The sequence below is a fragment of the Diceros bicornis genome, chromosome 10 (genome assembly GCF_020826845.1).
Source record: "Diceros bicornis minor isolate mBicDic1 chromosome 10, mDicBic1.mat.cur, whole genome shotgun sequence".
Lineage (NCBI taxonomy): Eukaryota > Metazoa > Chordata > Mammalia > Perissodactyla > Rhinocerotidae > Diceros > Diceros bicornis.
Genome location: NC_080749.1, coordinates 28,205,660 through 28,226,711, shown reverse-complemented (window position 1 = coordinate 28,226,711; position 21,052 = coordinate 28,205,660). Strand labels below are relative to the sequence as shown.

Here is a 21,052-nt window from a genome sequence, read left to right as displayed (position 1 = left end):
ACTGACTCAAAGTTTGTAGAGCTAGTAAGTAGCAGAAACCATCAGCCTCACTCTAGAACCCAGAGACCTCACAGATCAACAGTTATGGCTTAAGGCTGTGGAGTCAGAATGCTTGGTTTCGAATTCTAACTCTGCCACTTCTTGGCTGTGTAACCTTGGGCGCATCGATTAACCTTTCAGTGCCTCAACTACCCAGTAGGTAAAATGGGGATGATAATAGTACCACTCTACCTCTAAGTTATTGACAGGATTAAATGAGAGAGAACATGTAAACTGCTTAGAAGAGGGACTACAGCCTAGTAAGCACTCCAAAACATTAGCTAGTCCTATACCATACTTCTGTAGCACGGAGGACATGAGAGCTTCATTCTTAGAATACTGTTCATAAATTTGGCATAGTAAAGATCCTTGAGCGAGAATCAAATGATTGTCTTCATGCCAAATATTTTTATAAGGGGTAAGCTTATGTTTATTTCAATTTCTACCATATTGTTCCAATATTTTCTTGTAATAATCACTAATTGTTTATTAAGATAAATTATAAGAAGAAATGATAAAAGGTTAGAAATACACAAAAACTTTGTGAGAGGACTAATTGCATCTCTTTGGTTTTCCCTCCCACTCTCCCATGATCAAATGAGCCTTCTCATTTTAGATTGCAAGGGCGTTGAGAAAAAACATCCAAAGGGGCCACAGTTGGGGACTTTTCCTACAAGGGGGCCCCTCAGCACACAGAATGTTACACATGCATCTTTTACATACTTATCCTTAAACTGTTTATCTGGCACATCGACAGGCAGCTGGTGGAACAAATAGGAAATCCTGGGAAGCACATTCATTTTTAAAGTGTTAATGCACCCAATCCAAGAGACAGTAATGTGCTTCCATCCGTTAAGATCCCCTTTAATGTTTTGGATTGGAGGCCATAATTTAAATGAAATGCATTATCCAACCTGGAAGGTATTCCACATCCTAAATATTTAATTGATTTCTCCATCAGGGGAAGATGAGCCTACACAATAAGCAGATCCTATCTATATCTAAATGTCCGATTAATAGTGCCTCTAATTTAGGGTAATTTAGGAGTTTACAACTTATAAAATGGCTATTTCTTCCACATTCCTCCCAAAGTACCAAGAGGATTGTGTCTGGATTAATTGCAAACAGCAGACAATCCTCTGTGTATAATGAAAACTCAGAGTCAGCATCATCCAGCCATGTACCTATAATTTGAGATCTCTTCTGAATATTCTTCTCTGGGGGCTTCAGATCCAAAGTAAATTGAAATGGTAAAGGAGGAAAGTTGTAATTGTTGCATCTCCCTATTGAAAAAGTTTAACTAGTCAAGTTCATTCCTGCTGATTTTTACTTAGTTGGGTCTTAGCTAACTGAGTGAGGAAGATAAATCAGGCTACTTGCAGATTTTCCTAATGGTGCAAAGTTTGGCAGCCCAAGGACTGTGGAAATGTCTATTACTACACTTGCAAAGGAGAGAAGTAGAACACAACTGTGGGTGGCTGGATCCATATGAGTGATTTATAACCCCTGAATCCACTTAGTCATTTCCGGAGAAGCACTTAAGTGCCAGTTTATGGTCATTTTCAGTTTAAGAAAAGAGCAGGGCACATCTTAACATACAAAACAGATATATTATTTGGAGAAATCAGCATTTTTTTTTCTGAGTTTACCAGTAAATTGTAAAATTTGAGTTCATTCTTGTAAAAGTATCATTGAACGTTACCTAAATATATTTACTTCTGATTTTACGAGGTCCTTTCGTTTCCACTTTTTTTTTTAGAAAAAAATATAGACATTCTACTGTTAAACTTTACTTGAGGATTTGAGATCTGAAACTAAATAAATTTAAAATGTAATAGTGTATCAGGTATATAATTTTTTGATGTTAAATTTATCTTTTCTGTGGCAGTTTTTCTCTGTATTCTTGAAGAGCCACTTTGTATAGCTTAATTTTTGTTCAAATACAAATTTGAATCAATTTTCTGGGGAGAAATAATCAGTATAGCTCCTGTTCTCCACAACAAAGAAAATACATTTGTAGACATATTCTGGAAATTTAAATCCCTCAATGCTCTTTTGAGGAAGTCCAAGGAGATTTGAAGACTGGCATTTTGTACTTTGCTATTCCTGAGAGGCACATGTACGATCATCTTTACTGAGGTTTGTTCCCGTCCCTGCTGAATTAATATGCATTTTCGTTAACTAATCTTGAAACAACAGGAATAAAGTTTATCCAGGTCTTTTATACCTCAGAGAACAAAACAAATACTACAAATCTTTAGAGAGAAAGGATATACAGAAGGGCTTGAGGTGAATATTTCAAAGCAAATACTCTTTAAATGATGAGCAAATTATTTCAGCTCTTGAGCATGATTTATGAAAGGAGATTAGCCCACTGAAATAAGAACCAAGTTTAAACTGTTGGGTTTCAAAGTCAAAGATGAGAAGTGGTTACAAGAAAAGGAAAGAGAAAGGCAATAATAATTTAGAGGAGGGATTTATTTTAGTTTCTTCCCCTTAACTGACTCACCTTAAATTGTGTCACCAATTGTTGTTCTCAACTGCAGTATGAAATATTGCATTTCTCCTCTAATTTTCTATAAAGTTAAGAGTGTAATAATTAAGAAATGATACTGGAATTTATAGTTCAGCAATACGGTCTCTACTTGCCATGTAAAAAATATAATCACAAACTGTGTTAAACAATTAAAACTACTGAAGCTGGAAAGGATAACTTCTAAGAGTCTTGAGTCGGAGAACATTTTTTTTCAATTCACAAGTCGCATCTATAATAACACAACATAATACATTCTAATATTCCAATATGCTCTTCAAGTAATAGTTAAAAGCTTCTTCTAAGACTTATGAAAATGATAGCTTTTATGTAATTGTAAAGATTATTAAGTGAGCTCACTTCTTATGATTCCATAATGACTCGCTGTTCTGGAAGGTAAAGGAAATTTTAATGATCCTGGAACTCACATGTGATTAATATCTAACGCTTCTTGACTAAAATTCTGGATTTTGTCCAATGAAAATGAGTTAAGCAAAAATTCTATGGGTTCGCAGCCAAACCTTGCTGTGGAATCAGTTATGCCCAATTTAAAAATAAGGCATGCAACCTCCATAACAAACCCAGGTACTGACCAGGGGTAAAAAAAAAAGAAGATTAATTATTCTTATGTAAACTGTCCCAGAGTAATAAAGCTAAATAAGTGAAATGAATCCAGCCACTATTAAAATTTTGAGGAAACTCTTTCAATCTGTCTCATTACCATCCAACAAAGTTTTAAAAGACTGGAACTTCAGGGGCAAATTTGTGAGGAAGGTTCTTATTTAGAAAAGAATTACCATATGCCCATTTCAGCTTCCATTTCCTAGAATAAATAAAGGTGGATCTGAGAAAATGGTGCTTTCTTTCAGAAATAGTCCTCATCAGCTCTTCCCAGTGAGCGAAATCTCATACTTCCAGAAGTATTAATCAGACTTTATTTTGAATCTATCCTTTATTTTTTGATAACTAAATTGTGAACCTACTTTTGTTTTCTTTGCAATTTTTCCAAACAACTTGACTAAAGTTCAGGCTGGTGGGCCTGGATTGTTTTGGCAGGCACAAGAGATAAGCTTACTCTATGAGTAAAACAGCTAAGCCATGGCTCATTCAGAATTATGACATCTAACCTGAAAGGCCAATGGGAAATGAATACAAGTACCCAAGAACAACACAAAAATAGAAGACATTTAAGCAATAAAATACTATTATTCTTGCATTTGGAGAAGGGAACTAACAAAAAGAAAGCTACATGTGAGATTATATGTTCCCAGAAGAGTCAAATGGAAAACAAAGAGTAAATAGTATTTCAGATTGGATTCACAAATGAGTACATCCGGGGAATTTAGGGATTACTTCCAGGGAATTGCTTGGAGCTTTGGTTTTTTGTCTGTCTCTTTTGCTGAGGATAGTTTATTCTTGGTATCATTTTTTGTTATTGTTATTATTGTTGTTGTTTGAATAGAGCTATTGACTTTTTGACATGGATAGTTCAGAGTTCATGACTTGGGTGTCATGACTTGGGTATGTCATAGGTAAAAGTTATAAGAAAAGTAAAAGTCTTGGTTCTGTCTCAATTAATCTGCAATCATGAGCTGGAAGGAATTGGTGAAATTAAATAAATATTCACCATCCAAAATCATGCACTGTCATGGCACTGCCAGTATAATAATAATCATAAGCAGGGTTATTTTATACAAAGGCAGTCTAGATAGCTCTTCTACACAAGTAGGTCTTGTCAAAGTCTCAAAGGCCACTCTGGCTCTGGACTTAAAAAAACCTACTTAGAGAAGTTATTTTTGTTATATGGTAGTGTCCTTCTCAAACTTTAACGGACATAGGAATCACTTGTTAAAATGCAGACTCTGTTCAGTCAGTTTAAGATGGGGCTTGAGATTCTGTATTTCCTAACAAGCTCCCAGGTGATATTGTTGCTGCTGGTCCATGGACCATACTTTGAGTAGGAAGAATCTGGTAGGATCCTGAAAGAATGAGATATAGGACGCAAGTTCTGCTGAATGCCTAGGCATCTAGATATTTTTTCCAAACCACAGAAGCAATGGGTGATTTGGGAACTATTAAGAGTACTTCCAATACATGTTAAGAAAACCTATCAGTATCCTCTCAGAAATTTCTGAAATCTTTCCCCTTCTCCATTCCCATTGCCTAGTTTCAGCCCGCATCATATGTTACTTGGTCCCCTGTAATAGTTCCTTAATTTATCTCCTTACCTCCAATCTCTTGCTCTTTTTTTGTACTGTCTCTTTGCCACTCTTCACATTTTCACTAAGACCATTACTCTAAATATCAGTTCTGTTAATGTCTCTTGCCTTCATGAAAGTCCTTCACTAGGCTCCCATTATTTATACTATAAAGTCCAAATATCTGAGCTTTCCATGCAAGACCCTTTGCCAACGTTCCCTATTCATTTCAACCTGATCTCCAGTTATTACTCTAATGTTTTGTGCACCCTAGCCTCACCAATCTATTGCTGTTCTCCAAACACATTAGGATCTATGGTTCTTTCTTTCCTATCTTAATAATATGTATCAATTTTCTTCTCTGCCATTCTTCTCTTCTCAATCTGAAAAACTCGCAGAGTTTCATAGCAGCATTAAACTACAGGTACATTTATTTTCCATTGCTGGCTGCTTTCCCTTCCCTGGCTCTTTCCCCCCATCTCCTACCTGTGTTTCCAGGGATCACTTTCCAAAAATAATACCTACACTCAAATCCTTGTCTCAGGAACTGCCTCTGGAGGAACCCAAACTAAAACAACCATCAAGAAGTCATTGCCTCACATCACAAACTTTCCCTTCATTCTTTATGCTCAAAACTTGTAATTGGTTTCATCTCTTCCTCTTATTCACTTAGTCATTTATTTACTCACTCAGACATTAATATTGAACATCACTATGTTTCAGACTCTGTTCTAGGTAATAGGGATAAGGGGGAGTAATCATCAGAATGTCATGGTTTATACCCTCAGGCATTTGCACTCTAACGGAACAGGGAGATCCTGGCTTCAGTAGATGACTGAAGCCTTGGTCAGTTAGGATTGCCTCTCCTAGATATCAAAATCCATTCATTCAGATAGAGTAGACATGGTGGGCTTCCAGGCATGCTTGCCAGCCTGTCAATAGAGGGTGCTTTGCTGAGATCAGACTTTTAGCATCTTTCAGTATACTCCCTAAAAGTGGTTTCTATATTCATGTGGTTTTGATGTTTTTACTTTAGTCAAAAAAAGTCATCTCCTTATCACCAATTTGTTATGATAGTTGGCTTTATATATGTATATATGGTACATATATATATATATAAAACACTGAAATTAAACAAACTCTTTACTTGCTTTTAAGTGAAATCATATAACTGTCAAAATTATACCATTGCATCATTTTACTATTTTACACAAGGATGGAAAAGGCAACTGATACTTGGTGAAGTTTAATCTCTAGAGATGGCCATAACATCAGGCTCACACTTAGGAATGGCAAAACTGAGGGTTTATTCCTCATGACACTCAGAATCTCTCAAGGAAACGAAAGGTTAAAGTGCATATGATGCCCTGAGTCAATAGAATAATGAAGATGTTAAAAATTAAGCCTTTGGTAAATTATGCATTTACTAAATCTGATTTTGCCAACTGTTTGAATCAGTAGCAAAAGTGCATTCTTGCTATATTTCAAAAGAAAGAAACTGATGGATTTATTGTAGACAAACAAAAGTCATGATTATTTTCTTCAGAATATGCGCATTTGGAAATCATTATATCTATTACCTATACTACAATATAAATCTACAAAGTACTTGGATTTATATTAGATCCAATATATATATTATCCTTAAATCTAATATATGTATTATGTCCTTAGATCATATACTTATTTATATATTTATATTATTTTATATTTACATAAAAAATATACATTATAATTATCTAGAAAGTCAGTCTCAAGAAACTTTGGAAACTTATCCAAGTCTTAGAGTTAGTATATCCTGGAGGTAAGAATTGTAGTCAAATTTTCTGACTCTTATACTCAAATTTCTTACACAATCCTATACAACCTTTTGAAGATGGTGCATACAACACTTTTATAACTTTTGTGTTAAACTGGATTTTTGTAAATAAGCTGACCTTAAAAAAATTATTGAGTCTTCTAAAAACTATCAAAACTACTATTTTTTTTTTGTAGATTATAGAATATCTCCTTTTTTCTTGCTTCCAATAGAGCCTTGAAAATTTTAAGTCAGAGCCCATAAGAGAGCCTCAAGAGTAAGTATGAACCAGAGTAGTCTTCTCAAATAAAATAAGAGGTTAGAATGCATGATAGAAGTATTTCCCTAGGTCAAAAGATGTTGAGAGGACAGTAACTTGAAGCAAAAGGACTAGGATTTTTCCTTTCTCCTCCCCCAAGATCTTAGTTATTTTTATCCTCATTGTATAATAAAGCAATTATTTGTACATGATTTTGCTAGGCACAGTACACGTGACCTGCATAAAATATAACATTGCTTTGAGATTTACAGTTCTAAGAGAACGTTGAGAGAGACATATAAGTAGTGATCTTTAAATATCAAACTACTACAAGTAGCCAGGAAGAAGAAATAATCTATTATCGTTCTTCAAACAAGTTTCAGGAATTTCATCTTCATTTTTAGCACAGAATGAGAAGTATTTTGTAATGGTCACTTGAATATCTTCATTCATTCATTTATGAATTTTACACTGCACATTTCTGAGTACTCTCAAATATCATCAAGACACACTGCTAGCTGCAGATCTAAGGTAAATTAGATGGAGTCCTTTCCAGAGTCTTACATCACAGTGATAGACAAAGAAATATCCATAATTAGTTCATTGTAACATACTTTCGCAATTGCAATGTTAGAGATTTGCACTGAATATACAGGAAAACTGAGGAGGATCACCTAACTCAGCATGGATGTCTGGGAAAGTTTTCTGGAGGAGATGTGGCCTAGCTGAGTCTTAAACTACAGTAATTTAGTAAAAAGAAGACCTTGACTTAAAGGTAAAAGTCAGCATGGAGTAGTGTGCCTCAGGGATTATAAGCACTATTTCCCTGAAACATAAATCATGGGTCAGGGAGTGGTGGGAAAAAACTGGAGAAGAGGATACAGGTCAAAGAGTTTTCTACTGAGGAACTTGGATTTGAGCCATTCCAATGCAGTAATTTGATTAGAAATTGTTCTTAACCTTTGACTTCAGTTTTGGAGGACACCGTCTCTGATGGCAGTATCTTAGTCCTACGTTTTCTATTTGGCCATTGCATCTCCTATTTTGCCTCTACTTTTTTTTGGTCCAATTAATTTTGTATACAAAGAGGGTATATTTATTTACATTAGGGAAATTGGGTAACAGGAGTATTTGGCTTCAGGTTCTATTTAAATAATCAAAGAAAGATGAATTGGCAGACTGATGTACATTTCCCAAATTATCCATGAGCCATTTCTTGAAGGAAGCTAAGAATCCTAATGTTGTAGATCACACTTTATTGAATTTGGATGGAAACAAGTAGTGTTTTTGGATATATCTCATACTTTTGGGGGAAAGCAATACCTGATTGTCCTTACATGAATGTGGGCTTTACTATGAGTAATAAGAAACAAACATTTTCCAAGAAAATCTCATAGATTATATATGTTCGCAATTATATTTTTTCCGAAGCATACCAGTTGGCTTACTTGGGATACCCAAATAAATACATTAAAAAGCAAATTACTTTCTTTTAGGATTTTGAAGAAAATTAGCATTGTTCCTACACTCCAGAAACAAAAAAGAGTAGACCAAATAAATCCTGTATACAGAAGGAGGTGATCACTAGCATTCAAAAGGATGTTTTTTTCTGCACAGGGATTCACTGTAGGAATGCATTAAATATCATGTTTCACTAAGATGCTTTAAACTTGATAGGACAATAGTGAACAAATATTATATGCCTAGGTTTCCGAGGAAATGTGAATATATGTCTGTTTTAGAGTCATGAAATAAACAGGGAAACTTTCGGAGATCAAAGAGCATTTTTTTCTATTGTTTACAATCACAGTAGTGTATTAATGCTAAGGAAATATTGCTGGAGAGTTAGAGCAAAGAGCCCTCTGGATTTGGCCTATTATTGAAAGAAAGATGTCATTTGACCTAATGAAATCAGAAATTGATTAAATGCAGTTCATCTAAGGGGAAATATGGTCATGGAGTTACTGCCAGGGTCAGGAGGAGATGGGGTGATCTAGTGCTTGAGTGCTGATAGGGTTAGATAGACTTTCAGAGTAGCTGATGCTACAAGATACATGACAATGGACACTCACAGGTCAGAGGGCAAGATCAACCCCTTAGATGGGAAAGAAGAGATTAATCAGAACATTCTTTGCTCAGCTTATAACTAAGTCCTCTTATCAAATGATTCATGGAGAACTGAATGTTTTAAAGAAACTACAATCTATGGGTCCCAGAAAAGTTGAGATTGCTGCTAACTGTCTTGGGAACACATGTCAGAACTATCACTGCAGTCACACGGTGCCTCAGCGAAGCCCTAGAACCTCTGTGAATAATACTGTTTTGACAAAGTAATTCAAATGTCTGATTATCGTGTGTGTCTAATCTTTCCTGTTTTTTTTCTCATAATGTTTAAATCCTCCAGCTTTAACAAAATAAATTTTCATTTTTTTTTCACCAGCTGGAATATTTTGAAATAAAGAACTCCCTTAACCTGTGGAAAACAATCAAGAAGAGAATTGACACTCACTGTACCTTAGATGTTGTCTGTCTTATAACTGTAGTAAAACCAAACTATTTTCTTTTTCACATTTTAGTTCAATAGTTTATTTTTCTCAGGTGGATATTGAATGAAACTGGTGCCAGGGTGGCAATATTGATTTTATAAAAAAAAAAAGAATCAGATAATTGACCATCTTACCCAAATCTGAAAATTTTGTCCCTTTGACAACAAAATAACCCATAGTATTCTACACAAATAATGACTTTTGTTGTTTTCAGGTAAAAGCTTTTCTGTTTTTCAGAGCTCGATGCTATTTATTTGTGCAGTTTTAATATTGTTTTCATTTTCTTGGCAGATGGCTTATTCATCTTATTATTTTCATGCATTGGCAAGATTAGGCCGTTTTATACAAAATTTTTAAGAAGAAACTTTAAAGTATGTATTTATATGAGTCTCCACAACAGTCTTCACAATATGTGTTTTAAACAATTGCTAATTACATATATTTATCCAAGACACTAGTATGACTTTCTCATTTTGGATAATAATAAACGTCTTACAAATTTTCTTAATTATATAGTTACCAGAAAGGTTACAGTGGTCACAAGAAAAAAATATATTGGTTTTGGGGAAAAAACAGGAAACAATAAGTTATCAATGTTTTATAATTAAAGAGGTCTTAAGGTAACATATTCAGAAAATTTGATCTTTCTTTAAAAGTTTTCAAGTCACAATTAGAAAATATGTACATTCTTTTATTGAAATTATGAACATGAGTAATGCCTAATTTTGTGTGTGTGTGTGTGTGTGTACTCCAGTTTTTAATTGGGAAACTTTTTAAATATACAGAAAACAACAGCACCATGATCACTCCTATAGACACCACCTAGATTTATCAAAAGTTAATATTTGGGACAACATCAGACAATGTGTCATTACACACATTTCTTACAAAAAACATCTGCCCTTGCTGAGGACTCACTTCCCTGCCCATACTGCAAAAACTTCCTCCCCAGTCCTCCCTTCTCTCTTTTTCCCACTATTTCTTCCGGCTTGGAGGCTCCGCATTCCCTCCCTGCAGCCACTGGGGATTTTCAGGGTCCAGGAGCCTCCTAGCCAAAGCCATTCTGAGAATCCTAATTGCTTTTATGGAGTTGGTACAGGCGTGAGAGAGGAAGAAAAGGGAAACCAGATGGAAAGCAATGCTACCGGGAAGTCATAGCTCCTAGGGCCAGAGGTGCAACAAACACAGAATGAGCTGTTCCCTAGAAACAACAAGCTAAATGATAGCATAAGGTTCAAGTGTGCTTTTGTGGCTGGTACATGGTTTCTTTATGAAACTGTGTTGAGGTCTAAGCAACCAGTTTACAATTGAATTTTGAGAACACAGTCTACTTATGGTTGTGGATGGCCAGTAATATAATTATTTAGATTAGTACAAAAATTAACTGCCTTCTCTATATCACACTTGTTTTCACTTAGTATGATCATGATTACTTTGCAGGCACATTCTTAAACAAAGGTATCATTAAAGGTTCACAAGCATTTTCATTTTTCACATTGTATAAATATCTCAATCCAATTTTTCCATTCCTATCTTTATCCCTGTAGCCATGTACATACACCCTTATTACACACATCACTAAGGGGCTGTGGAATGGGGAAATCCATATCTAAATACTTTTAGGATTTCACCCAGAACACATTTTTTTAATGGTAATTTAATCAAAAGACAGCTAAAAGGAAATGCATTTCCTTTTAGTTTTCTTACCTTTTGATTTTATTTTTCTAACTCATTTATTTGGGGGTGCTTATTTATAATGCTAAAAGTGTTGATTTTATGTAAAAGTTATCCAAGGTCTCCACACATGGATTCGACAGTTTAGCAATTGATTTGCATTAGATATATTACTCCTAAAGCATAACCTAAACACAAAAATAATTTTAAAATATTGAAAGTGCAGATCAGTGGAGAAAAGAATTTTAGTTGTGTACCTTCAGGTATATCTGTTAATGAAAAAGAATGAATACATGAATGAATGAATAAACTAGAGCTATGTCTAGAAGAATAGTGAAATGGCTGGATGCTAAATACTTTCCATCAACTGGAACTTCTTAATGACATGCTCTCCTGGGCATAAAAGAATGAAGAGTATCTCTTGGCTCCCTTCTACTATTTCCTGGTGTGCTGCTCCCAAGAATGCCCTGGCTGCCATTTCCACCTGGGGAGTCGCCAGGGGAAAGACCAGCTGCTCATATTTATATTTGCACAGCTATGACTCCCATATCCAATTTTGGCTCCTTTCTCCTATTTCTCTACACTCAGGGAGAGGATGTCAAGTATATATGCCCTGCTCAGACACCACCCTTGGCTCAGGCCCTATTTTGGTACCATCTGCTTGGGGACATAGAGGATAATAATAAGAGCTCCTACTTATTGAGTGCCTGCTGTGAACTAAGTATTTACATATCTAATTTCAAATTCTCGTGCCATCCTGCAAGGACCCATTTTTATAGATCTAGAAAGTAGAGCTCAGAAAAGTTAAGAAACCTCTCCAAGGTTATCTGATGCAGGATTTATACTTGGGCCTTTCCTCTTTGCCGTCAGTGGAAGGAAGACACTTTTCTTTCCTCGGAAAAATATGTTAGCATTTTCTTTGATTGACCCTCCACTTTCCATAACAGCCCTCCCTGGAGAGCTGCTCTCCCACTCTCATCCCAGGCTGGTGTCCTGAAGTTCCCACAATGATTTGGCCCTTACATTGAATTTTCTGGCTTCTTGTCTGTTAGACTCAACTGATATCTTAAAATAATCTGATTAGTACTTAATAATGTTGGCAGGTTAGAATCATATTTTAAAAAGGAAAGTATATTGAAGCACTTAACTTTCTGAATTCACTCATTGAGAGTACGTATTTTTTTCCCATGTTATACAGAGAAACTGGACAATGAAATGACCACCTGTTCGCTGCTAATGATGTTCACATGCCTTTAAAAAAAAAGTAATTCTGGCTTTATCTGTCTACAATCTTGGCGACAAAACTCGTGGGAACATCAAGGGCACAGGAAGCCAAAGGCAGCAAACTGACAATAAAGTTTGTGCTTCAACTACTAATAAGGAAGGAGATACTGTGAATCTTTAATTCCACATAATTATTTAATCTCAAGAGGGTAGACATAAAACCAAATGCATGTTTTAAAAACCTAAGTTTGGGTGTTCAAGTCTGGGACTGAGATCAGAGGGGTTTCACACAGCGTATTTCCTACTTGAAAAAATATTTTAAAAAGCATCAAATGTAAAATATGCCAATCACTATTTCAAATATATAGTCTAATTTGATATTGTGTGGGTGGGTCAATGATTATGCCTTTCAAATGAAAATGAATACATAAATACTGAATAAGCAATTCAAAGTAATAGATGGATATTAATCATATCCTATGTTGCAAAAATATACTAGCCCTAAAAAAGGCTTATAACTAAAAATATTCACCAAAATGCAGAAAAGAGTATTTTCTAAAATTAGCGCTAGCATTAAAGATTAAATGATCCTTTTATTTTAATAATGAAATCAAAGTCCAAAGACAACATCTGGTTTTAATTCTTTGGCTAATATGTTTTTGGGTGCCTGCTGATTTCTATGGATCTCATTTTTAATGTAATATTATTTCCACCCAAGTCCAACATTGATACAAATTAAGTTTACTTTTCATTTGTTCACTTCACTATAGTGTAATGGTTAAAAGCACAGGTTCTGAAATCAGATTGCTTGGGTTTGAAACTTGTCTCCATAACTTGACTTTGTACCAGTTGCCTTAATTCTCTGTGCCTCACTTTCCTCATCTATGAAACAGGGTTAATAATAGTTCCTACCTCATTGGGTTAGTGGGAGGATTGAGTAAGTCAATATGAGATAAGTACTTAGAACAATGCCTAGAGAACAGTAAGTGCTCAGTATTTGATAGCTACCATTATTTTTTAACTGCAAAGGAAAAGGTAAATACGAGGTCATTATACAGTCAGGTACATTTGGAAATTAATAAATTAAATCATATGTCTCTTCCCTTGTCTTTAGGCAGGATGTAAATTAAGCCCAATATAGACAAATAATTGTCTTTCCCAATTAAAAATAAATTCTAAAGAGGAGTAGCCGGTATTCTATCTGTAGGAATTTTTTCTTCTGATATCATCCTAAAACATTTCAAGCAACTATTGCTGAACACAGAATTCATTTTGCCTCCATGTTTCTCAAACCTACTTTTATAAACCTTTGTTTTCTCCCAAGTTTCAGGCTTTAGAAGCGTGTCAAGGTCTCCTCCAAACCAGCAATTATTTCTGAGATTCCAGATCTACTGATCATTGCCTCATACATCCTTTCATATCTACTATAAAATGTTTATATAATTAACATTAACTACATACTCACAGCTGAATTCTAATGCTAAAATCTTACCTTATGTCTGATCCCATATAGAGTAAAAGGGGACAATGACCAGGAATTAAAGGGAAATGTTCAAATGAGATAACTACAAACTGTCCCATCATATCTTTTTAAATGACATTGATAACTCTTCACAACTTAATTTGCAAAGCACTATGCAGTTTAAGACATTAACACTGATAATTTTAAACTCCAACTTAACACAACTGGCTAACTAAATATGTGTCCAGCAGTTGTTGAGATTATAGTATGGTTCTTTGAATAATGACTCTTTTTAAATGACATTGATAACTCTTCACAACTTAATTTGCAAGGCACCATGCAGTTTAAGACATTAACACTGATAATTTTAAACTCCAACTTAACACAACTGGCTAACTAAATATGTGTCTAGTAGTGGTTGAGATTATAGCATGGTTCTTTGAATAATGACTTAATTTTGAAAGAGCGCTTCTACTCAAAGTTGTCATGATATTTCTAGATTTTTAGGCTCTCAATAATTTAGCTTTGTAAAATACGTTATTGTATACAAATAGCTTCCCCCTTCCTTGACATATGTGTGTGAGTATGCATGTATGTTTATATATACATATACATATATATAGTCTTCCCCAATGCACACAAATATATATATATACACATATAGTCATCTAGCATATATGCTTATATACATGTCTAGATATTCTGTTAGCAGCCCTTCTCTACTTACTGAGTTCTCCTTAAATTCAAAAAGCTAGGATGTAACTACACCGATTTTTGGTCCGAGGGAAATGGCAGAAAAAATGGTGATTCAGAAGATTGGGAGTAGCTAGGTAGATGATCCAGGAAAGGTACTAAACTTTTTGAAACTTGGGGAAATTGATTTTCTCTGATTCCAGAGCTCTCTACTTGTTCTTTCAGGAGGTTGACACTCAAACCAACTCTGTGAGATATGTGTGACACCTTTAATAACCCCCTTTTATGAGGAAAAAGCAGGTTGGGGAAGGTTGAGAGATATACTCAAGATCACTATACAAGTGGTGAGACTGGCCTTTTTTACTCCAAATTCGTTTCTTTTAGAATATTAGAACTAGAGATGACCTTGGAGAACATCTAATTTACATTCCACATTTCTAAATCTTTCTGGCGGTCTGAAAGTATGGAAAGTTGCATAGCCTGTTGGTTTAAGGTGCACCAAATGTGGTGGTCACTCATATACCTTTTAATGTATGGAAATCAAATAGTCAGCATACCAAGGTTTGGAGACGCTTGACATTTCCCACTCTTAAAATCAATCACCAATCTGAACGCCATGGCTATTACTCAGAGACTCAGAGGTTTGCTGTCAGCAAAGACCATGACCTTGGAACAATTATTTTCTCAAAAGGCATTACCAACAATGACGCGAGCAAAGCGCCCAGACTGCCCTCCAGTGCATGAATCCCCGGCCAGGAAATGGCTACGAATCTTCCATGAGTAGTATGAGTTTGGCTCAAATCTCATTTCAATGCATTTATATTTCATAAGCACTGCATTTAGACAAAGTTAGAATGAGCAAGTCAAAAAAAAAATACTTACTTAAAGATTTTCTGTACTCTGGTTTCTGTTCTTTTGTATCACTATCGTAGTGACTTAGTAATTCAGTACTGGAGGATCTCTGGATTTTGAATAATTCCAGATTTCTTGATGAACTGCTTGGATCCTTTGGCTGGAAATAACAAACAAGTAGACTGAATAATTTTACAAGGAAGAAAGGATTCATCAAACAGTTTTGTGATCTAATTTAATCCTGAATTTAAAAGGAAGTTTGAAATAAGATAATTATTTTGGGATAAGGCCTCTATGCTAAGCTCAATATTCAAATTTGATACTAGCTTTACATGTATGGGGCTTCCTAAATCCTACCCATTACCCCAAGCACTCCACATGCATTAATTCAATTAATCATCACAGTAATGCTAGGAGGTAGATATTATTATTATTGTCCTTACTTTCCAGACGAGGAAACTGAAGCCAAAAGCGATAAGTAATTTGCCTAAGGCCACACGGCTAGTAAGTGATGGGGCAGGATTCAAACTCAGGCAGTTTGAGTCCAGAGTCCACTCTTAAGGACAACAAGAAAATCGATGTGTATGTCTGTGTGTGGTGTGTGGGAGTGAGCACTCATGTGTGCCTTGATAAGGGAACTATATTGATTATGGAGAAAGTCAATTTGTTATTTTAGTTTTCAAAGTTCTAGTCCCAAAATGATGTAATGGAAGATTGCAATAAATAGCAATACAATCACACAGAAACTATTGTTTTCCTACTGTATACTCTATTAAAAGCTCTCAAGAATAATGATTTTTGCAAATATTAGTGTCCTAAAATTAGATGTTTGATCTAGAATCAGTATAAAATGGGTGGCTGTAAATAATTTGACTCTTTTTAAAAACATTCTCTGAATGTCTGATTTAGGGTAATTTCATGAAGTTCTAAATATGTAATTTTCATGAGAAGAACAATCTAGCTTATCTGGAAGAACAATAAACATCAGTACAAAGGATTATTATTTACTGGTATTATAACAGTGAGTATGGGCTTAAATACACTGATATTAATTTTCAAGAATATGTATTACAGACTGCATAAATTGAAAATGTGAAAATTCGGTAGTTATTAAGCTCTTGTGTGCTTTTTACAGCCTCCAGTAAATGAATGTCTGTGTTATTTCAAAAAAAATAAAATGAATGCACTGTGTTTCTGAAAGAGAGAAATCAAAGGACATTTAGTTCCACAAATCATGTCTGCTGAAAAGGTTTTTAGTGGACTCTAAACCTAAAATAACTTAATATCTCTCAATCCATAGGATCCATTTACATGCGTGTTATATGCCTAAGCAATAAGATTTAAATAACTACATTTTAATTAATAAAGGTAACAGCCAAAACAAATACATACCAATCTGTCAATTGCATTTTTGATAGCGTGGAACCAATCCAATATGATGAAGTCAATATCTGACTGTAGAAGGAACTCATTTCCTGAGACTGTGGTGATCTGGAAAAAAAAAATCGACAGGTAAGCAAACCATATAAAGTAGATCTCTTACATTTCAAAAAATTTATCCTTTTTAAAAAACACACTTTAATACACTGAATATTTTCTTGTATTCCAGTAATTGTCTTTCTGGGAACTGGGAAACTAGGATCATTTTGAACTGCTCTCCATAAACTGTTTTTTCATGCCATAACAAATACATTATTGTTTTAATAATAGAACGATTAACTCAGAGTAGGACTAAAGCTGAATTACTCCAACTCAAGAAGTGAGCCAGGAAGTTCAGAATAACGCAGACAGTATCCACTTAAGTCAGAACCTCAGAAAAATGCACCCGGGTGTGTCAGAATTCATTCTGCACTTTTGGCTCTTTCCTGTTTGTCTTTTTCAAATCTAATAGTATCTCTATATTTGATTTCCTTTTATGGAGGGCTCTAAAACAGATTATTTACCAAAGAGACTAATGCAGACTTTTCCAAAAGGTCATTCAAATGAATAACATTTGGCTATTTATACTTTCCTATCATAAAGATCTATAGGAAAGTAATAAAGGACCAATTTCCCCACAAAGAGAGTCTATTAGAATAAAAGTTCATTTACATATTTGAACCTCTCATGGAGAGTATTTATCAAATGAACATTCTGTCTCCAGACTCTCAGGGCTGCTAAGTAGTTGGCAATATTTAGCATGTAACTATACGTTTTTCATTACAGTGAATCTTTTTCTCCCCAGAATTGTGAGAGAAGGATGTGACCCTATAGGAACAGAGCAATGCGTTTGATTTCACACATAAAGGGCCACTTAGAGAAGAATTTGATTCACGTGGGTGTGGACACGCTTCTTGTATTAGGCCATCAACCTGAACTATGAAGATTTTTCCCTTTGTATTATTGACTTTTCGTTTCAACAGGAAGATGAACATTTCCCGACTACTGTCACACATCAAGCAAGCCTTTGGAGGCTGAGAGGACTGACGTTTCAAAATACTCAGTCAGGAGCTAGTCACCTCTTCTCAGCCTTACTGGCTCTAAATAGGAGGTGAACGCTGAAATGTGGCACAGATTCAGAAAATCACAAATCATGCTTCAGGATGTCTCTATAATTCTATCATTAAAGTGACAATTATTACCCAAAATAGCTCACTCTGAAGGTTTCAATGATTCTTATGGCAACATTTAATGACAATGATCCTAAAGTTTTACTCTTCAATTACATACATGCACATATATTCTTTTGTCATTTATTTGTAGAAAAACTATAGAGAAATGTGACATCATTCAGTACTGCAATGCAGCCATTCTTGAGTGAGATGGATTCCAACTTTTTACAACTGTCAAGAGAGGAACTATCCAAAGTAGATACAATTATGAGAAGTAAAAGATTAGAAAATAAGAGGAATTTAATTATCCACACTAGAATTTGACAGATTCAGGGCCAATCACTCTTTTTTCAAAGTAAAATTGCATGTAAGATTTGGGATGGCTCAAAATAGCCTCCAAATAGTCCTCTGTTTTATGTATCTAGTAAAAGACAGTTAAGCTGATGTCTGCCTAATTATCTGCACACCCTTGCAATGTTCTTTACTTACATAAAGTTCCAAATATTTACTTTATAAAGTGTTGCTACAGAAATAGTAATCTAAAAATATAAAGCCACTTCTAACTAACCCAAGAAAACTAGTAATGTCCTTGACCGATACCTTCATCCTAATCTGAATTTAAATATTTTGATTATGAACGTATTATACAACATCACGATTTGTTAACAATACACAAAGAAAAATGAATTAGCTCAAACACAACGTACAATCTATTTCTCTGCCATTATAAATAAATCATTATTAAAATTATAAAAAGGAACATTTTCAAAGTACAAGAAACAAACATAATTAGATTTACTCTATTCTGAAGGTTTAGGAAAGAGTCAACATAGTTCACTTTTCAGTCTAGTAAATTCAAACAGTGATAAAATATAAGGACTTCAGCTTGTATTTTTGGTTCACACTATGCAATGCGAAGGGGATCTTTTACTGCTAACATAACCAAAAGCAAACAGTATTTTAAAAGTTTCATTGTCCAAATATATTACTGCATTAATCGTACATAATCAGTAATATATGAATTCATTTTGGGAAGCTGGATCAGAGAACTATATGAATGCAATTCATTCAAAACATACTATCAGAGAGACAGAAACAGTTCACATCCTTTCCTCTGTCTTCCCACTAATCTTTTGAGTTACTAGGCAGTCTGGAGAAGTCTGCTACTGCTCTCTACAGTTTAAATGCATCCACTTCTTAATTACAGACAGTAATTGACTTTGTTCTGCTCCATTCCAGTCACTCACAAGAAAGCAGTTTCAAAGTCTTTGACTGGTAAAGCCCATTTAATTCAGGTTTCTCAATCCACTTTTTTACATTACCTCTTTAGGTTTTCTGATAAATGGTTTGCTGAATCATATTTGCACTTTGAACAATCGAATTTTCAACACTCTTGGGAAAAAAAGACATCAGTAAAGAACGTTAGCTTTGACTAAACCTTTTGATTGAACAATTCCTGATGACAATCTAAAGTGATGTAGAACTAATAACAGACATGAAAGATTTGATATTAAGCCATGCTAATATATTCTTTTTATATCACGTTTTGCCTAAGTGACAGACGCCAGGGTGAGGTGAATGAAGGAAGAACTTACAGAAAACAAGACAGGTTTAGGCAGGACCTGCTGGTCTCTGTTTTGCCTGGAAGCCTACTTTAGCCAAATGTCTCTGGAAATCCCTCCTCTCCACCAAGTTGTATTTTGAAAGGATATATTCTGGCAACAAAGCAGTCTTAATGAAATGTGCTAGAGTTGTCAATAACAGATATCTTTAACTACATGTCTGGGGAAATTTGTCACAGACTTTTTCATGCTAAGGATCTGTCTGAATTTTTACTGGTAACAAATGTATGCTTAGGAAATTATACCAGCATATCCACTGGGCAACATGCAGAATAGACACATCCCCTAAGGGTCTTTGGTATTAATTTAACGATAGTTTTCCCTTGGGCTAGGAACCTTGGTCTATGTCCTGTTGTGGTTCCTCTGAAGATGGAGACAGGTATATCCCAAACTCCACTGATAAGAGATAAGGAGAGAAGAAATTTATTTTTTAGGCTTTAATTAACAAATGGAGTATTGTTATGCTAATTTAAAACATCTTAAAGAAGTTTTAACAAGTAGCATTTATGTTTATTTAAATATTGCTCTTTTCTATATTGTCAATTAAGCACTGCCCTTGTCAATATGCATTCTGACATTTCGTCTTTCCCATGTTAGATTTTAATTTAAATTACAAATTAATATGTAGAATGGCATTTGCACTATTAAAAATTTCCATACTTTGATTTACCAGAATAGAAACAAAATCTTTTTAGAACTTTACTTTTTTTTTCCTGATTGCAAGAATAATTGAATTTATTACAGAGAATTTGGAAAAAATAAAAATAATGAAAAAGCAGATTAAAATATTCATAGTTCCACAGAGCAAACATTGTAGACATTTTAATTTAGTTATTGCCAGTCTTTTATAAATAATAATGAAATATATATGATAATGGTCAATGGACAACTTTATGCTATAAATAGATACCTCATTAGTAAAACATATTTGGTGGTTAAGTATTGTTGGCTACTTTCATGCCAATTGACCTCAAATGCATGCTGGGAGACTATCGAAGGTACAAGAGATAATGAGTGACATGTATTCCCCTCTTTGATAGTGGCACCTTTCCTATTGCAGAATAAACCCAACAAATAACTCTTTGTTTAGGAGACTGAGAGAATATGTTTCTGACTGAACATCTCCCTAATCATCAAGGACTGATTAAGCATCCATGAAGTGCAAAGCACATTGCTAGAAGCTAGGGATACACAATTCCCACCCTTAAGAGCTCACAATCTGTTTGGATAAATAGGACATATGCATTTAAAGATAAATAACAATAGAAAGTGGCTTATACTATATCCCAATGTGAGTGGCACAGACAATGCTCGTGTCAAGATTTCAGAGGAGGAAGTAATTACTGCAGACACATTTACATCATGGAATTATGCATAAACTGTTGGTCATGATACGTTATTCTTTTAAGGTTGATTGTACCAGAACTTTAGTATATTAAGGATATGAATACTACCACTTGGTATGCAAAGTGATATCAGCTTTAATGATCTCAAAGCACATAATAAACATTCTTAAAATGCAGCTTCCCTCCACTATCATAAAGTAATTTTGCAAATGAAG

The 21,052-nt window shown here is 34.6% G+C and overlaps 1 protein-coding gene across 2 annotated transcripts in view; it reads right to left on the bottom strand.

Moving 5' to 3' along the window:
• ARHGAP15 (Rho GTPase activating protein 15) overlaps positions 1-21,052 on the bottom strand; it is a 588,967-nt gene that overhangs the window by 279,896 nt on the left and 288,019 nt on the right. For both annotated transcript variants that reach the window (XM_058548899.1, XM_058548898.1), the window contains 2 exons: positions 16,671-16,769; positions 15,309-15,438 (listed from right to left, as the gene is read on the bottom strand). In XM_058548899.1, the coding sequence (XP_058404882.1) occupies positions 15,309-15,438; positions 16,671-16,769 (229 nt within the window). The remainder of the gene's footprint in view (positions 1-15,308; positions 15,439-16,670; positions 16,770-21,052) is intronic.